This window comes from Miniopterus schreibersii, assembly GCF_964146895.1.
Source record: "Miniopterus schreibersii genome assembly, chromosome: 19".
In the NCBI taxonomy this organism is placed as follows: domain Eukaryota; kingdom Metazoa; phylum Chordata; class Mammalia; order Chiroptera; family Miniopteridae; genus Miniopterus; species Miniopterus schreibersii.
Genome location: NC_138119.1, coordinates 7,664,465 through 7,692,163, shown reverse-complemented (window position 1 = coordinate 7,692,163; position 27,699 = coordinate 7,664,465). Strand labels below are relative to the sequence as shown.

The 27,699-nt window shown below is 45.0% G+C and overlaps 2 protein-coding genes across 7 annotated transcripts in view; both read left to right on the top strand.

The window, feature by feature from the left end:
* Positions 1–1,461: 1,461 nt before the first annotated feature.
* On the top strand, positions 1,462–18,747 carry AMPD1 (adenosine monophosphate deaminase 1). Of its 6 annotated transcripts, XM_081120555.1 has the most exons (16): positions 1,524–1,629; positions 3,549–3,575; positions 6,386–6,566; positions 7,793–7,958; positions 9,593–9,758; positions 10,960–11,179; positions 11,676–11,805; positions 12,848–13,042; positions 13,320–13,451; positions 14,117–14,280; positions 15,586–15,712; positions 15,896–16,059; positions 16,727–16,847; positions 17,787–17,960; positions 18,130–18,240; positions 18,561–18,747. In XM_081120555.1, exons 3-16 carry the CDS (start codon positions 6,388–6,390, stop codon positions 18,717–18,719), a joined length of 2,208 nt encoding a protein of 735 aa, XP_080976681.1. In that variant the 5' UTR covers positions 1,524–1,629; positions 3,549–3,575; positions 6,386–6,387; the 3' UTR covers positions 18,720–18,747. The 6 variants fall into 6 exon arrangements, with proteins under 6 accessions (XP_080976680.1, XP_080976681.1, XP_080976679.1 ...); XM_081120554.1 differs by lacking the exon at positions 3,549–3,575 and having other exon boundaries at positions 1,462–1,629; XM_081120553.1 differs by lacking the exon at positions 3,549–3,575 and having other exon boundaries at positions 1,541–1,625.
* A 2,457-nt stretch (positions 18,748–21,204) lies between these two features.
* Positions 21,205–27,699, top strand: part of DENND2C (DENN domain containing 2C) — a 48,333-nt gene continuing 41,838 nt past the window's right edge. Inside the window, exon 1 of the mRNA XM_081121151.1 lies at positions 21,205–21,355. The gene's annotated coding sequence lies outside the window, so the exon portion shown is untranslated. The remainder of the gene's footprint in view (positions 21,356–27,699) is intronic.

The following is a 27,699-nucleotide window of genomic DNA, read 5'->3' as shown; positions in this document are numbered from 1 at the left end:
TATACTATTGGGAAAATAAGTTTTGAGTAGACAACTAGGGCATCTGCCACAGGTGGAATGGGAAAGTTTAAGGGTAACATATAAGGAGGAGACGGTTTGGGGAGGAAAATGTTTGGTTTGGATATACCGATTTGTAGATATCATTGGGAAATCCAGGCGGAAATGTCATGAAAAGGAGTTGGGAAGGAATGATATGTTTATTTTGGTTTAGTAACACTTTGTAATGTGTTCCAATATTGTTGATTGAAAGAAGATGATGACAAGCTAAACAGTAAAATACTCGGTTTTTGCCAACAAAGAGGCCTGTTTCAATTTTCAATAGAAAATAGTTAATTTAAAAAAAAGAACCCAGCTGACGTGGCTCAGTGGTTGAGCATCGACCTAGGATCCAGGAGATCGCGGTTCGATTCCCGGTCAGGGCACATGCCCGGGTTGCGGGCTCCATCCCCAGTCGGGGGCGTGCAGAAGGCAGCCGATCAATGACTCTCATCATTGGCGCTTCTCTCTCTCCCTTCCTCTCTCTGAAATCAATTTTAAAAATTATATATATATTTTTAAAAAAGAGGTAATTCAGTCTATGCCCGTAACTGTTCCAAATCTTAAGTTCCAACCTGTTGCTACTGTCTTAAACATAAGCTGTTACAATTCATAAATTCTGCTGAGTCTTTTTTTACCGAGCAGTAATTATCACCTATTTAGCCATAACTAAGACTGTGTTATCGTGGGAAATGTGTGACATTTCTCTCCAGACACCCCTGGCTTTGTGACTTATGAGCGCAATGACTTTGGGCAAGACGCTTCCCTTCTCAGAGCCCTGGTTTTCTTATTTGGGAGGCAGGAATAAGGTATTACTTACCTTACAAGATTGTAATTAGAGACAAATAAATAATGTTTGCAAAGTGATTTGTAAACTGTAAAGCATTATACAAAAGAAAGGTATTATTCCTTTTATAACAATATAGAGAGCAGGGGTATAGAGTACTGTTGATGGCAGTTGAGTTTCAGTGAGGTTTGAAGTAAGTTACTAGTTCATTCATTAAATAAATTCTGTCCGGTGAATTTCTGCTAAGTCAGGGGTATTTCTATGAAAGTGTGTGTGTGTGTGTGTGTGTGTGTGTGTGTGTGTGTGTGTGCGCGCGCGCGCGTGTGTGTTGAGAGCTTGATAAATATACCAGCATATTCACCAACCACAGAAAGCTCTTCTCATCGCTGAAAGTCTGAGGACGTTGACTTCCCAGAAGCCTGGAAGACGTCACTGTATTTCACTAGGGTCAACTCATACAAGAAAACTGCACATGAAGAGAATTCAATCTGTAGGAAGATTTAGAGTGCTGAAGTGCAATTCCTGGCCTACCACAGATACCTTTTCTAAAATTCCAGAGTAAAGATTTAAAGCTTCACATGCTTTTCACTGTCAATTGCCTAAAGCTATAAATAGGTCTAAAGCTCATCTCTCCTTTTAGCAGAGAAGGGTCAGATTACAGGGGCAAAGCAAAAAAATAAAATAAAAGTCAGGGTACTTTATAGTATCGGCCAGTCCTCCCACATTCTCCTCTCTCTTCCTTTCTACTGTGCTATCCTAGAATCAAGGATCCCAGCAACAATGCCTCTGTTGAAACTTACAGGTAGGTGTGCAGAAATGTTTGGAGAGCACAGTTCTTTTAATAGGCAACCATTCCTTTAACTATCACATCAGCTCTGGTGGTCCTTTATTTAGGATTTATAGTAGCCTTAATAATACATTTCAGGAAGAGGCAAGACAAGGTTTTCAGGTTTTGGGTGGTTGTGGGGTTTTTTAGCTTTGGGAGGGAGGTAATTTTCTAAAACTATCATTTAATAGCAACCTTGATGATCCCAGTAGAAAACTGTATAAGATATTTAATGTCTATTCTGCTATTAAACAAGACCTGTGCTGCCACACTTCCGAGAAGGGTCTATACAATGTCTCTAGTTACAGTATTAGCTGGAAATCAGGATCATAATGGAAATATTAATCCAATCAGTGTAGTCGGATGGGTCAATCCAAGTTTGTACATAGAGTAATTTTTAAAATAATAAGTTATAAGCCTTTTTAATTATAAGGTAATACATGTTTCACATGAAATAAAAAGAAATTGCACTGAAAATAAAAGTAATAAACACTCATTTAGAGAAATTGGAAAATTTAGGAAAGTAGTAACAAGAAAAAACAACCACCAAAGTCCCATCATCCAAAGATACCACTTTTAATACGTTAGTCTTTTTCTTTTCAATCTATTTTTCTTGGCAAATGTAAAGATTTAAACACCACAATTGTGATTATATTACATGTCACTTTATATTGTGCCTATTTTTTTTGTTGTTTACCATTCTAACAATCATTTACCGTGTTCCTCCAAACCCTTTCTAAGCATCATTTTAAAAATTGATTTAGAGAAAGAGGAAGAGAGAGAGACACACACTGATTTGTCGTTCCACTTACTTATGCATCATTGGTTGCTTCTTGCATGTGCCCTGACCAGGGATGGAACCTGCAACCTTGGCCTACGGACGACACTCTAACCAACTGAGCTACCCAGCCACGGCCTAAACATCATTTTAAATGGCTGTATAATATTCTAAGTTTCTTACCTAAACCCTTGAGTTCTTTACAATTTTTTGTAAGTATAAATATGCTCTGAGAGTGATATTTGCACCTAAAGCTTTTTCCATGTTGACGGATTATTTTAATAGGATAGACTCTCAGAAATCATTGGTAGATGTCACTCAATTGTTTACCAAATGAGCTGTTGTTTTAGTTTACCTACTACTAGCATCATATAAGAGTTTCCAATCCTCTTGATCAGTTTTTCTCTCAAATCACATTTTTACAAAGAATACCTCTTTGAGATTATAAACAAATTTAAAGAGACATTGGAAAGGGAGAGAAAATGAAGAGACGTATAAGGACTATGTTCCCAGGGTTTTCTAATGGCAGCAAACTGAAGGTCAGTGGAAGAATGAGCTGTAACCACGCATTCCACCCACCCCTTTTGTACCAATCTACGTATTTTTATTCCAAAGCCCTAATTAATAGCCACTGTGATTTCTGAAAGTTGTTCATATGTTTTATCTTGTTTTATTTTGCTTCATACAGCTGAAGAAAAACGTAAGTATATTGGACTATTTTTCCCTCCGTTTGCCAAAGTATCAATTTTTAAAAGATACTATTCCATCATTCAGAAACATGGGTGTTTTTCAGCAGTGTTTATTAAATGATATCTTGAAAGCCAGCAAAGCTTCATAATGACCAGACATATCCCACAGCATAGCAAATGAGCTCATGGACTTTCCAGACTCCAAATAAATAAATAAAATCCATTTTTTAAGAATCTCATGGGACATCCATTTGAAAATTTGAAGTAAAATAATCTCCTTTACACATAAGTTATCCAGGGGGATCTATCGAGTCTGGCTTTAGTAAACCCTCAACTTCAATGCAAAAAATAACGAGGTGAATTTTTGTGCCCAGATAAAATAAAAACCCGTTTCGGATGAAACTGTACCTTTACATGTATGTTCCTCTCCAGCTGAAATTGCCCTTTAGCTGACTGTTGGTGGGTCTGCCTCCGAGTTCCTCTGTGATGCGACGTGGGCAGTGAAAGGCCTCCAGCCTGCCTTTCCTCCGCTGACGAAGCGCTGCTGAGAAATAAGCATGCTCTTCTGGATCTGCTGGGTGGACAGCGAGCATGATCTTTCTTTCTTGAGTCTTGCACTTCCTACGTTAATAATAATGCTCCCCAACTTCTGCCTAAGACTGTGGAGTTTTTAAACTAGCTCTTATTTAATCATTATTTTTCAGTTACAGTTTCCATTCAATAGTACTCTGGTTTTGTTTAATCTTTATAACATTTCTCCGAAGTTGACATTATTATTAACGTTCGCCTTTTATGATGGTGAACACCGAGGCTCCCAGCGATCGCGTGGTTTGCCCAAGGCCGCCCAGCGGTCACAGACGCTTTTCCCCACCCCTGGTCCCGCGTCCTTCCCGCTTCGCCCTCTGGCCGTGTTTCTGTCCTCCTGCCTGTCCTCTGTCTGAACGTCGATGTCCTGCCCTCAGGAGGGTTCCGCTCGGACGCTCCAGCCCCTCCGCCTCAGGGACGATCTCGCCGGGCCCGTGGGCGCCACCTGTCCTTTAGTCCAGGGATTCAGGTCGTCGCCAGAGCTCATCTACTCCTCTTCCTAAGCGCCAGTCTCGCTCCTTCCTTTCCACAAGCGCCACCGCTCCCTGCAGTGCTCCCCAAAGGCAGAGCCCTCGGGTTTCGAGTCCCGTTTCAGCTGTGGTTACAGGAAATCAGAACTACTGGCTGATTCCGTGGAAGAAACAACCAACCGTAGAATTTCTGGCCACGTGGAAACTACTTCTTCAGAGTGGAGCTTCTGCTTTTCAACGGCCTGCAGTGGCTTAGGGAGAGGCGAGCTTAGTAAAAACAAAAATGGTTAAAAATAGGAAAGGAGCAGATATGCATGATCCCAGAAAAGGATTGCCCTGGAAGAGCCGGGTCTCCAGCGGCCAGGAGCAGGTGCCTGGGCGGCTGCGTCACCCTGTCCTTCCTGAAGCCTCCAGCGCATCGCCGCAGAGCCGGCCCTGCAGCCTCTCACCTTCACCTTCCTTCACCCCGTCCCCGTAGCCAGCTGGCTCCCCCCACCGGCCCCTCGTGGTGCATGGAGCCCCGCCCGACGCCTGCTTGCCTCTCGCCCGGGCAGTGCATGTGCTCGCCTGTGCCGCTCAGGGAGGGACGCTACAGCCAGCGGGGCGGGGAGGCATTCTCGGGCCCTCAAGGCACCTACTTAATGTTTTATTTCTTCCTTCATGGATCGTGGTGCTCGCCAAAGAACGACTCGGAGCACCCAAAGATGCTTTTTAGTTTCAGGAGGAGCTTGAGTTTAACGAAACAAATAGATGCGCGAAGTTCAGCCGACATACCGGGCCTCTTTGTTACTCGGCTGTGACAAGCAGGCTTTGAACACCGGCTGACTGGCTGTCAGTGCTGGTGAAGTTACGAATCAGTTACTGTCATTTCCAATGCGCCCTTCTGCCTGTACTAAGTCACATCATTTGTCGTTTCCTTAGTAGCCCAAAGTTAATCCAGAATACTATCTATCTGTCTGACCAAGGCTGCCAGATCACATCATTCAGTGATGTGATCTGAAAGCATTTCCACGTACATTATCTCACCTCGGGTCGCGACAGCCTTGTGAGTGAGCTTGGGTAGGCATTAGTATTCTCGCTGTACAGAGAAGGAAACTGAGGCAGAGGACAGTGATGGAGCTGGTAAGTGCAGAACCGAGACTTGAACACGTTACACTTCCTTAGGTTAGAATTGAAAATGTGGCATTTTGGAGATCTGTACAGACGTTGATGGGGCAGGAGTGGGGGCAGTTTTCTCTTTGCATGCACTTTGCTTTGTCATCATGTGAAGAATGTGTCTGTCTTCTTCTGTCGCTCCAAAGAGCTGGTTGCCATTTCCATTATTTGCTGCCTGTGTTTTGCTGGAAAAAACAAGAGATGTTTAGAAGTATCAGAGGTAATGACTCTTCAGATGGAAATAATTGGGTATCTGGAAAATACAGTGGAATACTTGAGGGCCATCACCACCCATTCTTATATCCTGAGAGTCTTGGGGTTGTTGGTTGCCAAGCTAAACACCCTTCTACCCGTGTTAAGAATAGAAAAATGAAAGCATGTAAAAGTAAGAGCTCACTCATTATGGAAGCCACATGTCTCACAGAAGTGGGACTTCAAACACTAGGTAGTAAACTTTAGTGGTCCCCTTCCCCCTTCACCAGCATATCCCCAAGTTGTCAGGATTTGGGGGGAAAAACAAATGAGGTTTTGATGTGTAAGAGAAACACAATATCTATCCTATGAGGGAGAAGGGCCCTAAAGTACACTTTTGTTTTTCCATAAGTACTTATATCACTGGTTCTCTTTAGGAAGAAAAACTCCAAGGACCAACAATCCTGTGTACATCTTCAAAGTCACCCAAAAAAAAAAAAAACCCTCACCAATCTAACTGAAGGACTGTGCTGCCTGGTTACTATGATATCAGACTTAGCCCTGCCAGATAAGGTGACCTGACATTAAGTGCTGGTCCTGCAAGAGCCCAGACCCATCTTTAGGACCCTCCTCAAATGTGTTGTAAGAATCTGACCTGTGTTTCTGAGAATGGATTTCCAAGCTACCCACACTAAGCCCCTAAAGAGAGAGCGGGTATCGACTCCCGTCACGTTTCTGGGACACTGGTCAGAGAGCAGGGGAGCCCTACACCCGGGGAAGTCCTTAGCACCGTACCTTTCACAGAGCAGAAACCCTCGACGGCTTCTGGGAAAGGGCCTAGCACTAACATGTGAACCCCTCTTGTAGAAATGGACGAGGCCCTGCGTAGCTTCGCTGAAAAAGTGTTTGCCTCTGAAGTCAAAGATGAGGGGGGCCGGCAGGAGATTTCCCCCTTTGACGTGGATGAAAACTGCCCAATTTCCCATCTTGAAATGCAAGCGCACATATTCCACCTGGAGTCTCTGTCCACGGCCACCGCAGGCAAGAGGTGAGTGGTGTCGGGGATACTGACACAGAAGGGGGGAAATGTCAGGGCAGATGGTTCCGTGGGCCTCAGTGATGAGTAAACTCAGAGGAAGAACTTGGCCAGAAAATTAAAAATTCTTCCCCCTTCCCCTTTATATACACTAAGGCAAGGTAACAATGACTAAAAAGGAAGAAAACAGTGGCCTCCTGCCCGCAGTCACAAGTCCCTTTAGCTGAAGGCGTCCTGTCCACCCGAGCAGGGGGACATGAGCTCCTGCGCACTTGTTCCAAACCAAAGTGGGCTGATGGCTGCTGGGCACACACTCAGCTTAGCTTGATGGGCTCCGGAGCCTCACGCTCAGACCCCAACCTCAGCAGCCTTCGTGCCCTGCCCTCCAGCAAGGTGGACCTCCCCCGGGACCCAGGAACACGGCCCTCCATTTCTGCCCCGTGCCCTGCCCATCCTATGCTTATGATGCAGAATTGCTGCCCCTCGACAACCTTCAGAGACCCTTCTCCACAAATCTGTTCGTTTTCCCTTTTGACCTGCGCAGTATCTGCCCCGATGTAGCCCTCAGACCTGTGTCAACCGCTCACCTGCAGCCCCCTCCTCACAGCACTCTCCCTACCCGCCCACCTCCAGCTTCACGGAGAGAGGATCGTTCTACTGTCTTCCTCTTGGTTTTATGTCTTTAAGGGAAGAAAACATCAGGCTTGGGTCAAAAGTAAAAACACAATAAGCACTTGTTGCTTTGAAGAAGTAATATTGATTAAACAACTTACAAGTTCCAGGTATTGTGCTAGGCATTTTATAGACACAACATCTTACAGAATGAGGCGGGCGTTGTCACATGATTGTTGTGCAAGTGGGAGACAGAAGTTCACGGAACTGAAGGAATATGCACAGAATGGCCCGGGGAGTAGCTGACATCACCTGTGCTTCTTGCAGGCCCCAGCCTGCCTGTTCTGCTAGGAGTGGGCACCTGTGAGGAACTGTCGTGATGAAAGCCTTCTAGTACGTTCCCTCAGGCCCACTGCCAGGAGGAAGGGAACACTGTCATGGGATGGCTGCCCCGATAGGGTTGGGTCTCTTTCTGACACCCAACCCACATTTTAATTTTCACTCTTTGTTCTCGAAATTGTATAGTGAAACATTGATTTATCACAATGAAACTTCCAATAGAGACAAAGATCAATCATTTTATTTTATTTTATTATTTTATTTTATTTTTTTCATCTCAAATCCAGAAAAAAGCGTTTCTTCGGACGGAAGACTATTAATCTGTCCATCCCACAAAGTGAAACATCTTCCACCAAAATGTCCCACATTGACGAGTACATCTCTTCATCTCCTACCTACCAGACCGTGCCCGACTTTCAGAGAGTGCAGATCACCGGGGACTACGCCTCTGGGGTGAGTTGCTCCTTGCCCCCCCCCCCTTGTAACTGCTGGGAAGACACTCACCTGCTCTTTGTGACACATGATTGCCTTTCAACGCCAACGTGCCACGACTTGTCTTTCTGTCTCCCTTTCATCGCCCCCCGTAATTTCTCCGTGTTTATCTCATTTCCTGCACACGGGGAGTATGCAGCAGAGAGCAGTGTATGTGTCACACAGTACAGTGGACAGATTGGGGCCAAAGACCCAAGCCACCAGCTGGTGGATTCGTCTCACTGAGGGCGTCACAAAGCAGGAGAGGGAGCCTCCAGGAGGCACTGGGGGCTCCTGGGAAAGGATGGGCCCAGGGCGACCTAGAGCAGAGAGACCCAAAAAAGGGAGGGAGATGAGAGAGGTGAGAAAATTCTAATGGGGCTATTGCGTTAGACCAACTGTCCTCTCGGGTTTCATTGCAGACGCTTACATAATAGAGTATTGCTTGGAACGAGCTCCAGGATGCCACAGGGACAGTAAGCTCAAGTCACAAACAACTTGACCTGCCCGTTCTACCCAGAACAGTTGGTCGGTTAATTAATCTCTGCCACGTGGACGTGCAGAATCAGCACCGTATTGATGAAACTGCTGTTCAGTCATCAGTCTGTGCTCCAAATAGAGTTCCCATGACCAGTCCTTTCTCTGTAACTGACCCACTTAGGGTTGGTCCTGAGATGTTTAAAAGTGACAGCGCAGTGTCATGACCACTATTGTTGTATATTTGTTTTCTGTACAACAACAAGGGTGCTCTGCAAATGGCAGGGGGGTTAGATGCTAAATAACTGAAATAAAATGTTTAGTAGTGACATGGTAAGTGAAGTTTGGAGAACTGCAGAGTTAAAAAAAAAAACAACCATGAAAACGAGGAGACAAGCTTGATACCTCTGTGCTTGGTAGAAATGAAAACAGGAATAAAAGGGAAGACGGTGGGAGGACGGACAGTGTTCACAGGAGTCGGGGAGAGGCTGCCCCCCTGCGAAAGCCTGGGGCTCCTGAAACCTTGGCCTGGAGTCTTTGAAGAGCCGAGTGTGTTGCTCTCCCTGGTGCGTGCATGTGGCTGAGCTGCGGAGCGACAGTCCCCCTGGGCCTAGTCTGTACCCGAATCAGTCTTCACCCTGTTCACTGAACAGAGAGGTAAAGGGGAACCGGGGCTAAGTTCTGAGGGCCACCAACCCCTGGTAACAACTGATCCCGTTCCATCGGTCCTTACCGAGCACCTTACTGAGCTAGGCATCGTGTGCTAAGCGCTGGGGACACGGTAGTGAAAAAGATCTAGCTCTTGTCCGTGAGGAGCTGACAGGCGGGTGGCCCATTAGGTGGCAAGACAAGCACGCCAGTGGAAGCAGACCTGTTATCTAGCCAGAAACCAAAAACAGGCACAGGGCAGGAAGGAAAGACTCGTCCGACAGGTGAGTTTGGGTAGAAACCGAAGGGTGAGAAAAACGTTAGGACCTGTCGCTGGAGGGAGACCCAGGGCCCAAGTCCGTTAGGAAGCAGCCGCGTGGGCAGGTGAGCTCAGCAACACGCAGGTCAGCTGGGAGGTGCCCACGACAAGCTTTACCCACTTCTCGGATTTTCCCAGGAGCGATTCTGATATCCTGACACGTTCTTGGCAGGTTACAGTTGAAGATTTTGAAATGGTATGTAAGGGCCTGTATCGGGCACTGTGTATACGAGAGAAGTACATGCAGAAGTCCTTCCAGAGGTTCCCCAAAACCCCCTCCAAGTACTTGCGGAGCATTGAGGGGGAGCCTTGGGTAGCAAATGAGAACGTCTATCCCGGTAAGTAAGTCTCTTCTACAATGTATGGAATATATCTTTAGGTTCAACTACTAACTATTAAATATACCCCTAGATTATAAATAATCCAGTCTAAAAATATCAGTCACGCCCTGATGGGTGTGGCTCAGTGATTGGAGCATCGGCCCAAGCACCGGAGGGTCCAGGGTTCAATTCCCGGTCAAGGGCACGCACCTGGGTTGCAGGTTCCATCCCAGCCCTGGTCGGGTGGGTGCTTTCAAGGTTGCAACAGTGTGGACTTTGTTCTTGGCTTTCTTAGGTTGAAACTGGAGCAGTGGAAAGAAGGGGTCATTCATCCATATAATCCCTTCTTAATTCCTTTAGCAGAAACCTTATGTGCTTTAAAAAGTGGGAAATACAACTGCAATAAGAATTGTAATCCTTGCAAGAAAAATTTATTTTATGTTTCCACTTATATTAAACCCCTCTAGATGGAGCACAAAGGATTTTTAGGGCAGTGAGGCTATTCTGCGATACTATAAGGGTGGATATGTGTCATTATACATTTGTCCAAACCCATAGAATGTACAACTCCAAGAGTGTATAGACTTTGGGTGATAATGAATGTCGGTGTAGGTCCATTGATTGTAACAAATGTACCTCTTTGGTGGAGGATGTTGATAGTTGAGCTCTGTGCACATAGGAGGCAGGGACAGGGGTACATGGGAGCTCTGTACTTGGTGCTCAGTTTTGCTGTGAACCTAAAACTGCTCTAATAATTAAGTCTATTAAAAAATAACCTCTCTAAATTAAGACTGATAGAGAAGGTTGGTTTACATAAGGAAAAGACCCAAACTCTACTTTCTAACTGTAGTTTTACTTTTATTTCTATGTAATTATCTCATAAGCTAATAAAATGCTCTAAACAGGAAGCTTTTGATAACCAACTTTAGTAAATAATTAAAATTGTTTGTAAGTTATATATCAATTATGTAAAAAGTACTTCTAAAGATCTTGAAAATTATTTTTACACTAGATACAATATTATAGTTATTTTATACTATTCATTTAGTCACCTTTGAACAATAATGTAAAAATAAACTTTAGCTCAGCTCTGGATAATGACAACCTACTGTGTACAGGATTCCAAACGGATGAGATTTCACAGTATTTCGTATTCTGGTCATTTTAATGTGGTGATTCATCATGTGTGCTGATATATTACTCTGTGTTTTATTGAAAGTCTTTACCCCTCCTGTGAAGAAGGGAGAAGACCCCTTCCGAACAGACAACCTCCCAGAAAACCTGGGCTATCACCTCAAAATGAAGGACGGTGTAGTCTACATCTACGCCAACGAGGCCGCAGCCAGCAAAGATGAGCCAAAGCCGCTTCCTTACCCCAACCTGGACTCCTTCGTAGATGATATGAATTTTTTACTTGCTTTGATTGCCCAGGGACCTGTGTAAGTGTTTAGTGGGACCTGACCTACTACTTCAACTACTGATAGTAAAAATAAGTGTGTATTAAGCGCTTATGATGTTTAAATACTGTGTTAGACCCTCCATGCAGGTGATTTCTCATACTTGGAATTGTTCTACGAAGTGGGCATTTTTCTAATTCCACTTGTATAGGCTGAGACTTTGATGAGTTAAGCAATTTGCCCAAAGTCACACAGCTGACTGAGCCAGGATGCAAGCCCGAAGCTGCCAACTCCAAAGCCAGGGTCTTCACCTTGAGCCACACGGTCTCCCCTGGCTCTGAAATGCCTTCCCAAGTCCTCCCTCATTACCGTGTCCAATGTTGAAAAGATTAAGCCCTGGGAACCCAGGGTAAACCGAAATATTTGCTCTAATAACTGTTTCCTGTAGTCGTTGAGGGTCTTGATGGTTTTGAAATTGTGACTACTTTCCTTGAATGCCTGGAATTTTTTTAGAATCATGTGGTTTAATTTTTCACAGAAAGACCTATACCCACCGGCGCCTGAAGTTCCTCTCCTCCAAGTTCCAGGTCCATGAGATGCTCAACGAGATGGATGAGTTAAAGGAGCTGAAGAACAACCCCCACCGGGATTTTTACAACTGCAGGAAGGTGAGCATGTCTCTGCTCAGAGATCATTCCTGGGGGAAAATACTAACCCAATTAGCATTTCTTGAGCAGGACAAGAAAGATACTATCTTTCTGATTAATGTAAGATTTCTGCAGACTCGGTGGAAGCACACAGATGACATCTAAAAGGTTAAAAGCCATTGTATGGGTTTCCATGTGGAAAGGTTTACCACACTCTTGCCATAAAAAATTATAATCCTCAACAACAAAAATAACAAAAGCAAATAAAACCTCAAAACTTACTCTTCTGGAATCTGAAAGATCTCCACTCTAGGCCTTCTTTCTTCTGCTTCCTGACCGTAGGACACTGGGAGAAGGGATTGAATATTTCTGAGTTTCATCTTCCTAATTGGCAAGTGTATCTGCTCACAAAAGGATTGTGGACACAATGAGCTAACGACTGTGGAAAACTCATCAACTAGAAACACTTCCAGGATGTGTTCTGACCATTTAAGCGGTTGCAGGAAGTGGGAATAGGAAATATGTGAGCAGAGATTCGGGACCAAATCCTGGCTCAGCCACCTGTATGACTTTGGGAAAATAATCTATCAAACCTTCAGCTTATAAAATTGTAGTTATAAAAACATCTAACTCATACGTGCTGTCGCTGTGCCATGGCTTCATAATTTCAACCCTTTCTCTTTGGGGGCTGAAAACTGTGGTAGCTACTTCACCTTTAGACGTGACTCAGGGGTAGAGAACGATCCCCAAGAGGTTTGTGCGGATCAAATGTAAATTGGATGTACAGTTATCCAAGAGAAGCAGGCATTATTATCGCATCCAGCCTAACCTCTCACATCCTTGCAAGGACAGAGAGAAGTGCTACGGGTGTCCTGTTTGGTTGGGGTTTTTTGCGTTTTGTGTTTTGTTTTTCGCTGGGCCTTTCCTACCAGCTGTCAGGCCACAACCCTGTTACTTATTATGCCTTCCTCCCACCACAGTGGGATCTGCAGCACCATAGCTTCTAATGGAGCCGTCTAACGAAGGCTGATGTTGGTTTTTCTCTCTCTGAATGTACGCACAGGTGGACACCCACATCCACGCAGCTGCCTGCATGAACCAGAAACACCTTCTGCGCTTTATCAAGAAATCTTACCAAGTTGACGCTGACAGAGTGGTCTATAGCACCAAGGAGAAAAATCTGACCCTAAAGGAACTTTTTGCTAAATTAAAAATGCATCCCTACGACCTGACTGTTGATTCTCTGGATGTTCATGCTGTAGGTTGAAAAGATAATGTCAGTTTCTCCAACACTGAAGAACCCAACGGGCCTTTCTCCTACAGACCCTCCCTTCCCAGAGCCACATTGGCTCACCATGCTGACTGAAAGCACCGCAGATTGAAGTTCATTCACTCGTCAGCTGTCCCAGATTCCATTTTTGGAGCCCGGCCCCTTCCCTTGCTCCCTGGCCCCTGTGCCTCGTGGCCATTCCCTAGCTCTGTGTGTCCAGGCGGCTCTGGTAACGATACACTTGTGTTCCTGTTTCCTGACTCAGGGCCGCCAGACCTTCCAGCGTTTTGATAAGTTCAATGACAAATACAATCCTGTAGGAGCAAGTGAGCTGCGGGACCTCTACCTGAAGACAGACAATTACATTGATGGGGAATATTTTGCCACTATCATCAAGGTGAGGAGGAACCACCAGATCTATGGTACCTGGCCTGGTTCTTGGGGAGGGGGAGGGAGAGAGGAAGGAAAGAGAGGAGAGAGAGGAAGGAAGGCAGGGAGAGAGGAAGCGTGCTATCCTTGGAACCAAGCACTACACAAGTGAACATAAGAATTCCTTCTGGAAGGTCCACTGTCATGATTTTAGAAGACCTCTGTTCCTAGGGTAGAGAAGCTAAAGGTGTGGCTTTGGGATTAAGGACCTGGATCTCTCAGGCTCTGGGAGTTGCAAGTTTGGGAAGAGGTGGGGTTGGAATCCGCCCTCATCTTCAAGATGCCTGAGCTTTAGGGAGCAGGAATGACATGTGGAGTTGGGAGGTGTGTGTTTTGGGAGGTAGGGGGTCTATGAAAAGTTGAATTTCTTTTGCAGGTGCCTTGGATATCTCATCTTGCTTAGTTTGACTTTTTCACTTTCTAGATTCCATAATATCCTATCAGTCTTTTACCTGCACAAGATTCCCCTCAACTCTGTCCCTTTAGATCTTAACCTTGATAATTTTCCAACTTCCTCTCAGATTTCCTCTGTTCTTCTTAAGTACCCATCTCCTGATCCTAGACCCCACAGGCTTAGACCCCTGATTTACTTGTGGGAATGCCTGGCTTTGGACTCCTCTCTTGGCTTTGCAGGAGGTGGGTGCAGACCTAGTGGAGGCCAAGTACCAGCACGCCGAGCCCCGCCTGTCAATCTACGGCCGCAGCCCTGATGAGTGGCGCAAACTCTCCACCTGGTTCGTCCGCAACCGCATCTACTGCCCCAACATGACGTGGATGATCCAGGTCCCCAGGATCTAGTATGTACCTGCCCATCGGAAACCCTAAAGCCTCCCCTCCCCTACACAAACAAGAATTGTGCTGCGTATCTCGACAGAAATTAGCTCTCAGTACTGGGTCCTGGGTGCCTGATTTTTTTGCTCTGGGTTCAGCACTCCTGGCCATAGACAGAAGTCAGGAAAATCATTTCACTTCTGTTTTCTAATCAGAAGGTTTTTTAGTTTTGTTTTATAAAACACAGGACTTTACGTAGATCATAAAATAACTTACTGAGAATGATTAAAACTTAGCTGGAATAAGAACCATATACATTTTATTATACACGCTCTTCCTCCTGCTCTTCCACCCTGTGTCCAGGCCATTCTTTCCCACTGTCATCTGCAGTGGGATGTAGCTTCCTTGTATCAGAACCACTCATACTGTCTGCGGATCGTCTCATCAGCAAGTGCTCAAGTTCTCCATAATCAAAGATTATTTATCAATGGTGTTACCACCTGCTAATTACTCATTGCCCTCAGAGATGTTCAGTGTCATTGCGCATTTATCTAACTTACTTGTTTATATATTTTTCTGGCCACCTACCTTCATGTTCTATGTGCCTTGTGACAAAGGAAGAATTTTATCCTGTCTCTTTAGCCAAAAAAGTAGCTTTTTGACTGGAATAGGGCAGTAGGTATGGTGGTTAGAAGCATGGACCCTGGACTCACACTGGCTGTGCTTGAGCTTTGGCCCTACCACTTACTAGCTGTGTGACCTTGGGCAAGTTACATTACCTCTTTTTGCCTTGGTTTTATAACCTTTAAAATGAGGTAATAACAGTCCTTAACTTATTGAGTTGTTATGAGGATTCAATTAGCTACTATTTCTGGCCAGTTAGAAAAATGGCTGGCACACACTGAGTGCTATAATAAGAACTCGTTAGACTGCACCTGGCTGGAGCACGTCAGAATTGTTCTTGATAAATGTTCCATGCGCACCATCTTGTACGCCAAACACATAAATCATTGAACCTTTTACGTTATGATCCCTACACTCCTCATGTTTTACCTGGATTTAGCTGTGAAGGTTCACTTCTCTTACCACCAGAGGATTTGCAGAAGAGATGGGGGCATGCGGTCCAGCAAGAAATCGATGCCTCCTAAGCCCAACCCCAACTGCATTCCTCTTTATGGGTAACCAAGAAGAGCGAACCCGAGTGGACCTAGGAGGGACATACTAGGTCTTTTCCTGAACATGGCATTTGGCCCCCTGGTCCCCTCACATTGGGACTATCAGTTCTAAAAACTCTTCCCATCCTCCTAAATTCTCTTCCTTCTTGCCTCTAGTGATGTGTTTCGATCTAAGAATTTCCTTCCACACTTTGGGAAGATGCTGGAGAATATTTTCATGCCGGTATTTGAAGCCACGGTCAACCCCCAGGCTCACCCAGACCTCAGTGTCTTCCTCAAGCACGTAAGCATGACCCTGGCGGCCTTCGTCTTGCTGACCCTGAACCAGCCCGCCTCCCTGGCCGTGACGGATCCCTGGCGCTTCTCTCTGATGCTGGGTCCTTGCCTTTGGGAGCTGAACGTTTGTCCGAGGGCTGGGACCCCGCCGTCGGGCTGAGCCCATTGCGTGGCTTGCTTTTCCTGACAGATTACTGGCTTTGACAGTGTCGATGACGAATCCAAGCACAGCGGCCACATGTTTTCCTCCAAGAGCCCCAAGCCCCAGGAGTGGACGACGGGAAGCAACCCATCTTACACTTACTATGCCTACTACATGTATGCCAACATCATGGTGCTCAACAGCCTGAGGAAGTAAGTAGACGAGAGCCGGAGCTGGGACAAGCCGTTGGCACGCCTCTCTCCTCGCGCCCGGGCCGCCCGGGCGTCAGGCCTGCACGGCATTGCTGGGACGCTCCCAGCCGGCCCAGATCAGAAAGTTCTCTTCAGTTTCTTTGCTTACATTTATTTAGGGGTAGGAATGGACATTTTGGAGCCTTCAGTAACATTCACCATTCTTTTCCTTTGGACGTTTACAGTAATTTACAGTAATCACTGTGCAGTTTATTATAAAACGCCATACCTTTTCCCCCTTCTTGATGGATCTAAGTAAGAATAGAGGAATATTATTATGGGGTTTTCTGGAAATAGCTTCTCCCTGAAGTGTGAGTAGGAGAAATGACAGGATGATGTTGACTTTCCTGCTGAAACTGGAGACGTTTCTGTTCAGGTACTCAAATCCCGACTGTCTTCTCTACTGTCGTGTCCTCCGCTGCCTCTTTCTCAAAAGTATGTCTTTAGGGAGAATTAAGATTATGATTCGGAATCGCTGGTTTTGCCTAATCCTTTGAATGCCCCATATCAACACCTTCCTGAGAGTTCATTTTTCTACCGAATTTTCCTGTAAATCCCTCTATGCCCAGAATTGTTGCCAGGTCCTGGTCGGTCACCTGCGATTCCTATAGCAGTTCCATTTCCCTAGGGAACGAGGCATGAATACGTTTCTGTTCCGGCCTCACTGTGGGGAAGCTGGCGCACTCACCCATCTCCTGACAGCATTCATGACAGCGGACAATATTTCTCACGGCCTGAACTTAAAAAAAGTGAGTCGGAGGCTCTCTTCTTAATAGTAAAAAGTTTAAACAATCAAAATGGAAAGACTCACAGATACAGAGAACAGACTGGTGGTTTCCAGAGGGGAGGGAGGTTGGGGAGATGGGTAGAAAAGGGGAAGGGATTGAGGAGTACAGATTGGCAGTCACAAAATAGTCACGGGGATGTAAAGTACAGAATATAGTCAATAATATTGTAATAACTATGTATGGTTCCAGGTAGGTACTGAAAATATTGGAAGGAATACTTTGTAAGGTATGTGAACGTCTAATTACTGTGCTATATATCTGAATCTAATACAAAATAATATTGAATGTAGACTGTTATTGAAAAATAAAATTTTTAAAAAATAGTAACTTTTTATTGGAGCTAGTTACAAGTTGTTATCAGCATTGACATCAAATTAAAATAGGACAGAAAAAGTTTTTGAGATTATTTAGTGCCATTCATTTTACAGAGGCCCAGGGTAGTGGAGGAACTTGCTCAAGGTTACCCAGCTAGTTGGTGGCAGAGATGGGTTACTGCAGATGGCCTGGCTTCCATTTTAGAACTCCAACAGAGGATAATTCAGAGGCAGCTTGGCTCACCTGAAGCTAGTGTTTGCCAGACCGCTTGTTATAGCATGTTCTAAAATGCCTCTCGTGAGTCAGAACTTCCTTGTAGAGAAAATAAATGTTTCTAGGTGAAGTCTTTTGCCAGAGACAGACTATCTAACTCAATGCTTCTGAAAATGGATGATCCCAAGTCATTTTATTCTAAATAGTATTTACAATTAAAAATGATTCCTCGTCCTCACTGGGGGAGTTAAAGAACAGGTGATCATTCGTTGAAAGCTAGAACTTGAGGCAGACCGTGAAGTTTTAACATTTCCCGTTTGTATCCCTTTTTCAACATCCTTAAATAATTTTTTTTTTCCTTTTCCTTTTCAGACTCCTGTGTTACAGTACCTGTTTTTCTTAGCCCAGATTCCCATCGCGATGTCGCCATTAAGTAACAACAGTTTATTTCTAGAATATGCCAAAAATCCTTTTTTAGATTTCCTCCAGAAAGGGCTAATGATCTCACTGTCTACAGACGACCCAATGCAATTCCACTTCACCAAGGTACACACATGGAATCGTGAGCAATACAAGCATATTTCGTGCGCTGTTGTTTCCCACCCAGAACTTAAAAGTTAAATCAATTTATTTCACTATTCTTTCTGTGCAAGATGCCGATCTTTTAATGCATTCCTTTCCTTTCTTTTTGCCTCATTTAAAAACACAACCGAAGGAGCCCCTAATGGAAGAGTATGCCATTGCCGCGCAAGTCTTCAAGCTGAGTACCTGCGACATGTGTGAAACGGCAAGGAACAGTGTTCTGCAATGCGGACTTTCTCACGAGGTAGACCTGCCTTTGCCTGGCTGCCCTTCTGAGTGTAGATCTGGTCACTTGAATATTGAAAAATGAGTTGGAAATTCACGTGGAAAAAAATCCCGCAAGCTACACGCAGTTGCTATAGACATGGACTAGAAAGAATTATTCTATTTCTCTGGCCATGCCTTTTGGGCAAGAGTAACAAAATACACTTGTGTCTCAGCAGGCCACACACACTGAGGCACTGGATGGGTGCTTTCCATGGGGAATCTTTGCACAGGATGTAATTATTGTCTATATCAGGGTAAAAAGAGACAACCACCATTCCGCTCACTTTTCTCTTGCAGGAGAAAGCAAAGTTCCTGGGCAGCAACTACCTAGAGGAAGGCCCTATGGGAAATGACATCCGGAGGACAAATGTAGCCCAGATCCGCATGGCCTACCGCTATGAAACCTGGTGTTATGAACTTAATTTAATTGCTGAAGGCCTTAAGTCAGGAGACTAAAATAAATAAACCAATAATATGGGTGAGATTTTCATTGTAGCACGTGAATAATCATAGCTACCAGTTATTGAACCCCTGGTATAAGCCAAGGGCTCTTTTAGATATTGTTCCACTGACATCATTTCATTGAACTCTTTTCACAACTTTAGAAAGTAGATATGATTATCTCCATAGTGGGAAAGTGGAGCAAACTGAAGTCAGTGAAGTTAATAACCTGCGCAAGTGAGCAGTAGCAGTGGGGACCTAGGTTTGTCTGATTCCAGAATTTCCATGACTGTCAGGCAAAACAGGTATTAAGGCAGGGGAAAAACACAAGCAATGACTTGTTATTGGAAGAACGTAGGTTTTGGGTTTGTAAAATGAAACTTGCTTGAGGCACTTTGATCACTGAAAAGTCCTTTTGACAGGATATAACTGGAGAGTGACTTTCTTAGACAAAAATAGAACAGGTGTAAATATAGAAAATATGTGCTTACGAGTTATTGTACTTAGTGAGAATTTCTCTTACAAAAGGATTCTTAGCTTTAAGGATTTAATTAACAATAAGGTTATAGTCACTTGTAGTGGTATTTTAAATGACTTCACTTACCACAATAAGATATAATGTAACTTCCTAGAAATTGCCTATTACTCAGGCTGAGGTGGAATTCCAATTAGCCAGACTGTACTTATGCACATACAACTGGGCTGCCATCTAGTGGCTGGGCTGATACCTCATTCAAATTATTCACTAAACAATTACTGATCAAGTTATCTCAAGTATCAGGTGCTATTCTAGACAGCAAAGGTATAAAGAATAAGATTTCATTCCTACTCTCTAGTAGTTCACAGCGTGACGTTATAGGATCAGTGGAAACAAATGTGAAAAAGGGCACTGTGCGAAACATCTCAGAAAGTAATGACGTTTCAAACGGGGGGAAAATGAACAGCAAATTCCTGTCTGTTTCCACATTCTGTAGGTAGCCGTAAGCATGGGTGTGATCCCAACAGCGTGTTGGTACTTGCCCTAGTGTAAGAGTCCTCTCCCTGCTTTCTGACGTTGAAGTTCTGTTAGCTGAGTATTTGTAAGTCCCTTGGAGAACTCGATTTTATTTTTACCTTGGGCTCCTTGTCATCAAAAGAATATAAACTGCTAAATTAAACATTCTTTCTCCGACTCAAAAAGACACTACCATTGGGTATTTTTCCATCTCACCCACGAGAGGGCAGTAGAACACATACACGGTAATTCATTTATCACGGCCGTAGAGCCCGGGCCAGATTTGGTTTCATACCTGGAATATGTAATCAATCTGCCTCATTTTGCCAAATAATCTTCCCGGGTGCAAAGTTTGAACTTTGAAATAAATTTGAATTCTGAAATAAATTTCAAATCCACACTATTCTAGCCCAAAACCTCATCTTAGACAACTGGGAAGTTTTCTAAATATGGAAGGACTTGAGGGGCGGGCGATGGGGAGGAGAGGTCGTCCATAAAGATCACTGTTCAAAATTTACTACAAGCAATACATTCATTTCCTCATTGAGTCATGATTTTAAAAATGTCTTGTCAGGACTTTTTTTCCCCCCCTTCCCTTTATCGTCAGAGAAGGAACCTCCTGTTTCATTGTCCACAACTCATGGTTACGCGACAGTTGGGGACACGCAGCCTCTGCTGCTGCGGCTACACTGGCTCGCTGGGGCATCTGCGACGTGTAACCGACCGCCTCCCCGGCTGCCAGTCCTCTGCGCTGGCGCCTCCGTGAACAGATGCGGGGAGGCTGCGGGCGCCCAACCCGAGGGCTCGGCGGGAGCGGGCGGCGGCGCGCCGCGGGCTGGGCAGGCGGGCGGGTGGCTGCCGAGCGCCCGGGGAACAGGCTCGGCTCATCCCTGACTCGCCCCTTGAGCGAAACTGGGTGCTGCTCGCGGCGGGCACGGCGCCCTGGCATCCCTGGGCAGCAGCGCGTCGCGGGAGCGCTCCCGCGTGTGTCACAACAGGGCGTGGCGCCGACCTGGGGCCCAGGGCGTGTCACAGGCGCCCCAGCCCCGGGATTTCAAGCCTCAGGCGTTCCGAGAGTTATTTGCACCTACGTTTCCAATGAGCCCTTCACGGCGACTGCCCGGGAAACGTTTGCTCCCTGAGCTCCGCCTCAGGAACGGCGACCCCGGGCCTCCTGCGCCCGGTGACAGGGGACAAGCCTGTGGTTCCCTTGAGCGAGGTGCCGTTTGAAGTCGTGTAAAGCTCAGGTCCGTCGCGGAGGCCCGGTCGGGCCGCGGGCACAGCGAGGGCCCTGGAGCTTTTGCTAGAGACCGCGGCTGGGCGACAGTGGCGACAGCGGCGACGGTTGTCGGCTGCTGGGGCCGCGCGGCCCGCGCTAGGTTCTGGCCGGTACGCGGGCCGGAGCGGGGGCGGGTCCCCTCCGACAGCCCGGGCGGCGCCGGGGGCGGGCCGGAGCGTGAGGGAGGACACGGCAGCCAATAAGAGACGGGCGGGGCCGGCAGGGGCGGGGCCTTCGGCGGGCCTGCGGGGGCGGGACGCCGCCGACCCGAGCGCGGCGCTGACCGAGCGCCCAGCGCCTCCGCCGAGGAGCCGACGAGAGCCTCGCAGCCCCGCAGCCCCGCAGCCCCGCAGCGGAGGCGGCGTCGGGCCCGGGCAGGTAGGCGCTGGGCCGTGCGGGCCACGCGGGGCGGGGTCCGAGGTAGGGGCTTCGGCGCCGTGCTGCGGGGCCGCCGCGCGGGCCAGCCGGGGGCGGGCTGGCGGAGGTGTCGGCTCCCGCCCGCGGTCGCGACACCTCGCGGGCCCCGAGGGACGCGCGGTGTCCGGCCCCGCCTGTCGCCGGCAGCGGTTGTGGCGGAACCGGGCTGAGGGTCCCCTAGCCGCCCTCCTCGGGGACTAGGGGACGGGGCCGCCCTGGGCGGGGGGGCGGAGGGAGCGCCCCGCGTGCGGGAGGAAACGGGGCTTCGTCCCGGACGAGCCAGTCCCAGCGTCGGACAGGCTGAGGTGAGGGACTTCAGAACCAAAGTCGTGTTCTTTGTGTGCTTTGGTTCTTCACGGAATCTGACAAGCGTAACAGCCAAAGCCAAGGTGATTTTGATTTTTAAATCTGACGACGGGACATCCGAGGGCTTTGCGTCACTAGGGAGCAGAGGACGGCGATGAGCCCGGGGCTGGAGTCCGGGCCGGGACCCGCGGGCCGGCCGTGTGCGCTCGGTCGGAGCCGCTCCGGGCCCCGCTTCCTTCGCTGTGGGACCGGCTCGCTCGTGCCGAGGGTGCAAGGAGATGAGCGTGTGCCACGGACGTTAGGTGGTGTTTGTGCACCGGCCTCGTGCACATTGACTAGTGGCCAGACACACAGTAGGAACCCTGTGAACCTTTCCCCTGAAGCTGGTGATTGGCCTACAGTGTTGCAAAGTCCGAGATCTTTGTTTACCGTGTAGGTGAATTCTTCAAGCCCATTTTCCACAAAATCACCATGGTTTGAAGTGTGTGTAGCCCATGTTTAACTGCTTAGTGACTTTTTCTAGAATAGCGCAAGTTACCTACACGCTGCTACTAAAATAATTTACCGCGGAGCAGCCTATAGCTATAGTCTGTTACCTGGGAAAATAAGCCGTGAGTGTTGCTTTAAGTCAAGACTTTGATTCGCTCTTTTAAGATTTAAGTCCTCCCAAATAAAATTAATATGTAGCTGTATTTTTCGTGCAGCCTTTAGTATAGACATTTGCATTCTTTTGTATGGGTATGTTAGCGTTGGAGGGATTTGGGGGGGGGGGGGAGGAGACTGAAAATCAGACAGGGAATAGCAGTTTGTAACCAGCAGACTTTTACTGAGGATACTTCTGGGCGTGCTCTGAATTAGTTTCCCAGGCAGAAACCAGGAAATGTAGTAATTGTGTCTCTTGGCTTTTCATTAATTTTTTTGTGTGTGTTGAAGGTGGCAATGGATTTTTTTAATGCAAATTTAAAGGAAGAATTTTTTTTTAGGCTGTGACAATAGGCAGATTTCTAAAGCTGGGCATTGCATCTTAAATGATCTGTAATGAATCACATTATGGATGAGCCTGGCCGGGCGTGGCTCAGCGGTTGAGCATGGACCTGGGATCCAGGAGATTGCGGTTCAATTCCTGGTCAGGGCACATGCCTGGGTTGTGGGCTCGATCAGTGACTCTTGCATCATCATCGATGTTTCTGTTTCTCTCTCCCTCTCCTTTCCTCTCTCTGAAATCAATAAAGATACATTTTTCAAAAACACAAAACGTTATGGATGGGAGCTTCAGGTCACTGAACACCACGGTCAAATCAAATGGAGGAGTGAAAGGGGAAGGGCCTACTGAATAGAATTTTTGTGTTGCTTTAAAAGTTTTACATGTTTCAAAGATTCAGTGGAAGAGGAATGTTTTGAAACTGCTTTAAAACCACAACTTAAAATAGACACCATAAATGTTGCTGTGATTTATAACTTGTTGATATTAGAAGCCTGAAGCCTTACATTTACATTATTTATTGAGCACCTATTGTGTTCCAAGGCACAGTTTGAGCATGTATATTGTACAATGTTCATGTATGGGCAGGATATAATTCTTCCATCCTGGACATTATGCTCTAACATGTGTACTAAAATAAGTACCTAGAAAGGAGTTTTTAAAACTGATGACAACATCCACCAGCATTAACTGGGACCTACTCTGAGCCAGGCAGTGTTCTAAATTCTTTACATGCATTAGCTAATTGAATCATTACCCAGCACCATGAGGGGCATTATTATTATGAGCTCCTTGTTGAGAAACACAGAGAGGTTGAGTAACTTGCCCATATCAAACAGCCTAGGTAGCAGAGCTAGGATTCAAACCAAACAGTTGGGCTCCCAAAAATCCTGATCTTAACCTCTGCACTGTACTGAGTTTCAAATTCTGTGAGTGAGATACAAATAAAATACAATGGGTATTTAAAAGAGTTCTGTAAAGAAGGTATTCAAAAAGAAGGAAAGAGACATAGGGAGAGAAAAGAAACTGGTAGTGCAAGATGTAGATTGAAGACATGTCCAAGCTACTGTTTAATTATACTTTGCATATAAGAGCTTTTTTTTTTCTTTGGTGAATGATGTGGGATTCTTTTTGTTTCTAGGTTCTCAGTCACTCAGTCACTACAATTATGGCATTATCTTAATATAAGAGGTGATTATTTTTCAATATGAAGTTTAAAATGACTGTTCTCAGACCATGAGTTAAACATTAGATTGAAGAAAAGAAAATGCTCCCCTAACTTCAAGAAGCTTATAACCAGACATTAAGTCCCTACATTTTCAGTGTGATAAGAGTTAAAACAGAGATCTAGAGTTTAATGGGAACATTGATTAGGGAAAATAATGCTACATATGGTAGGGAGAAGGGTTAGAAGGAAGATACCATATTTGAATTTGGCTTTGAAGGATGAGTAGGAGTTTGCCGAGTTGGGAAAGAACAGGAGACAGTAGCTGAAAATCAGGAATGTTATGTGAAAGCATACGGTATGTTTGAGGGATGTGTCGCAGTTCATTGTCACTAAGGTCAGAGTGTTGTAGTGATGAGTGGTTGGGCTGAAGGGGATGGTGCCTGGAAATAAGCTGGAAAAAAGGAATGGCGGAGCATGGTTGCTCATCACATTAGGATCACTGAAACTGCTAGAAATTAGGTTGAATGTGGGATTTCACTGCCTCTCATTTGGAATAGATTTGTCCAGTTTGGCAAAGTTTAAAGGTAGTTTTAGGCCGGCCGGTTAGCTCAGTTGGTTAGAGCGTAGTGCTAATAAAGGTAGTTTTAATACTTTGAAGTACAGGATACATTCTAAAACAGCATACAGATTAGGTAAATAAAACATTGTGACTCAAAAAGAGAAAAAAGAAGTCTGGTGGTGCCATGTGGTAAAGAGCCTGCGTATCATGCTAAGGACTTTGGACTTGATTCTAAAAACAATGGAGAGCCAGTGTAGGACTTTAAGTAATTAGGAAAGATAACAGGATGGTGGTATGGTGTGGAGGCTGGGTTGGATGGAGAGAGAGACATTAGAAGGCTGTTGCTATTGAAGTAGATAAGAGGATAAGGGCCTGGAGTAGGCAAAGAGAGATGAAGAGGCGAGGACAGGTACTGAAAATGTAGAATTTAGAGGGCTTAAAAATTGATTGGCTTTGAAGGTGAACAGAAAAGTAAACTTAGTTTCTAAGCTTGGGAACCTGTGTGGATAGAGAACCTTGTCTTATTTTTTTTAATGTTAGAGGAAGGTAACCATTTCAGTTTGGAACATGCTGAGTTTGAAGTGTCTGTGGAGCATTCAGATGGAGATGTCAACAAAGGAAGAGGGCTTTGGAGGTTCTCTTTGTAAAAAAAACCCAGCACAACACTTTATAGCAAATTCACAGCCACTTAAGAGGGTAGATCTCCCAGTTTTGTTATAGAATTATTTTTTCTCCACTATACTTTCTATTTTCATGAATATATAGCCTATTTACCTTGAGTCAAAGCTATGAAAGCGTATTGTGATTAGCTCTCGGAAGTGAGAGATAGTACTTTTTAAAAAAAGAAATCTTTTTTAAAAAATTTAAATTATCAGTGAATGTTTGCTAGTTGATTCATCTTAATAACCAATCTTACTCAATCTGGGATCCAAATAGCTTAGCTGTTTCCAGAACTCATTCTTATCTTCAAGAAGGAAGGTTTGCCACCACTGGTAAGACTCAAAAGAATGTGTTATGGCTTTGAAGGCATTTTCAAAAAAGGAGCTTTAAAAATAATCTCCTAATTTGTAGTCTCATTAGAATAAGTGTATCGTCTTCTAGGGCAGGGACTGGCAAACTTTCTGTAAAAGTCCAGATGGTAGTAAGTATTTTAGACTTTGTGGGCCACGCAGTCTCTGTCACAACTACCCAATTCTGCCAAAAAAGAGCCATAGGCAGTACTTAATGAGTGAGCATGGGTTGGGTTCCAATTAAAGTTCATTAGGACACTGAAATTTGGATTTCCTATAGTTTCCACATGTCCCAAAATACTGTATTTCTTAGATTTAAAAACCTCAGAAGGTGTGCAAAAACACCAGGTGCTGAGCCGCATTTCGCCTGCAGGTGGGTCATAGTCTGCTAACCCTGTCCTAAGAGATATTCTTCGAAGTACTTGCATTTCTCAGGTCAGTTTTTCAAAAATAGTTCTTCAGAGTTATATCTCCTGTTTCTAAACTAGTCCATTTCCTAAAACATCTGAAAATGTTTCACTCGTCCTCCATTTCTCCTCTAGAGTAAGTGGAAAATGTTTCCCTCTCTGGCTTGGACCCTGAGATACAGAGAAATAGATTAACTTCTGCAATGTCAGAATCAAAAATAGGTTTGAAAATATTTTTCAGTATGTAGTACTCCTTACCGAACCAGTGAATCAGTGACCTTTTCGCCTCGGTGGAAGTGGTGGCATTGAAAGGCAGGTGGAATAAAGGACCAAAGCATGAGTGTCCTGTACTGGCTCCCAGAGGGTGGGCAGGCTGAAATCTTGCCTCTTTTTCCCCTCCGACTTGAATGAATAATTTTCAGCCTAAGGAAGAAAGAAAACGTGAAGCTTTTCTTCACCTCATGGACATTATAGCGGGTTACCTGATGGAAGAATGATATAAAAGATGGTGAGGTAAGAGAAGGGGTTTTAAAGGACTGCTTCTCCAGCCATCCCAGATACTTTTCTTTGCACCTCCTATTTTTGGGGAGGAAAGTCAAGATACTGTTTTCCTTATAGATCTTAGGTCCCTGGTTAGCAGCCTGAAATTAGCATTTTTATCATTCAGTTCAGACAGTACTAATTCATTTATATTAGTTAAAGATTATTATTTGTGCTCTATTTTTAAAAGTTAGATTTCTGACTTTCATGGTTTTCGTAGCAGTGATAAATGTTTGCAACAGAAGACATGGAAGAAAATGATTCATTTTTCTTCGAAGTTTAAGTTCATAGAAATGGCATATTTTTAGATTGCTTCCACGTGGATGTTGAAATTTAGGACAGGTTAGCGTGGCTATGTGTGTGGGCGCATGTGTTTTATTCTTGCTGCTACTTAAAAGAGAGGTGCATTTTTCTCTCTTTTTCCATTGGAGTAAAAAAAACCAAAACCCTCCAGCTGTCTAGGATATTTTTGAATTGGTTACTTAGCAATATGAAGCATAATTTTGTATTTAAATATGTATCTGTATTCTCTGAAACTCTGATTAAATAAGAGTCTATTAAGGCTGATTATAACGGGGCCTGCAGGGAGGAAATGACACGGTCTGCTCTGCAACAGTATTTGCTGCTACTTAAACTGCAAGGGGTACCATGGAACAAAAGGGGGAAATTATGTGAATTAGAGTGATGGACAGTTGGATCATGATCATAATACGATGCTTATTATTACACAGTTAATTTATATTAACGTAAGTTAAAGTCAAGCAAAATTTTATCTGCTGTTGGTAAAAATGGTGAGATGCTATCTAAGCAAGGCTTATTTTTGAACTTAAAATGCATTCATCAAGTGGAATATTGTTAAGAGTTCAGTGATAATTGTAATTTAAATTCAAACTAGATCAATTTGCCCTTAAAACTTATTTAATTAGAAGACAGCACAGAAGTAAAATAAAATACAGAGACATGTCCAGTAGCTGCATCTGGAAGTACAAAAATGTTGCAGGGAGGGAGGGAGACAGACAATAGTCAAAGCAATACAGCTGACAATGTACGCATCCTCCTGCTTGCTGCTGTGTGTCCAGGGCAGTAGGACCACTGGTTGTTAGCAGAAACAGTAAGCTGGGCATGAGTGAGCACACTGCCCAGCAGGTCATTGCTGGGCTCTCATTCTGTCCCATTTGTTCCAAGGGCTTAGAGCACTCTTTGAAATTACTGTTTTGTGGATCTCAGAGCTTTGGTATGCATAGAAAGCCTCTGGATCTCATGGATATATTGAAAAATATTGGAAGTTATTAAATATATTAAAGGAAGCTTGCTGAGTAGCCAAGTTTTTAAA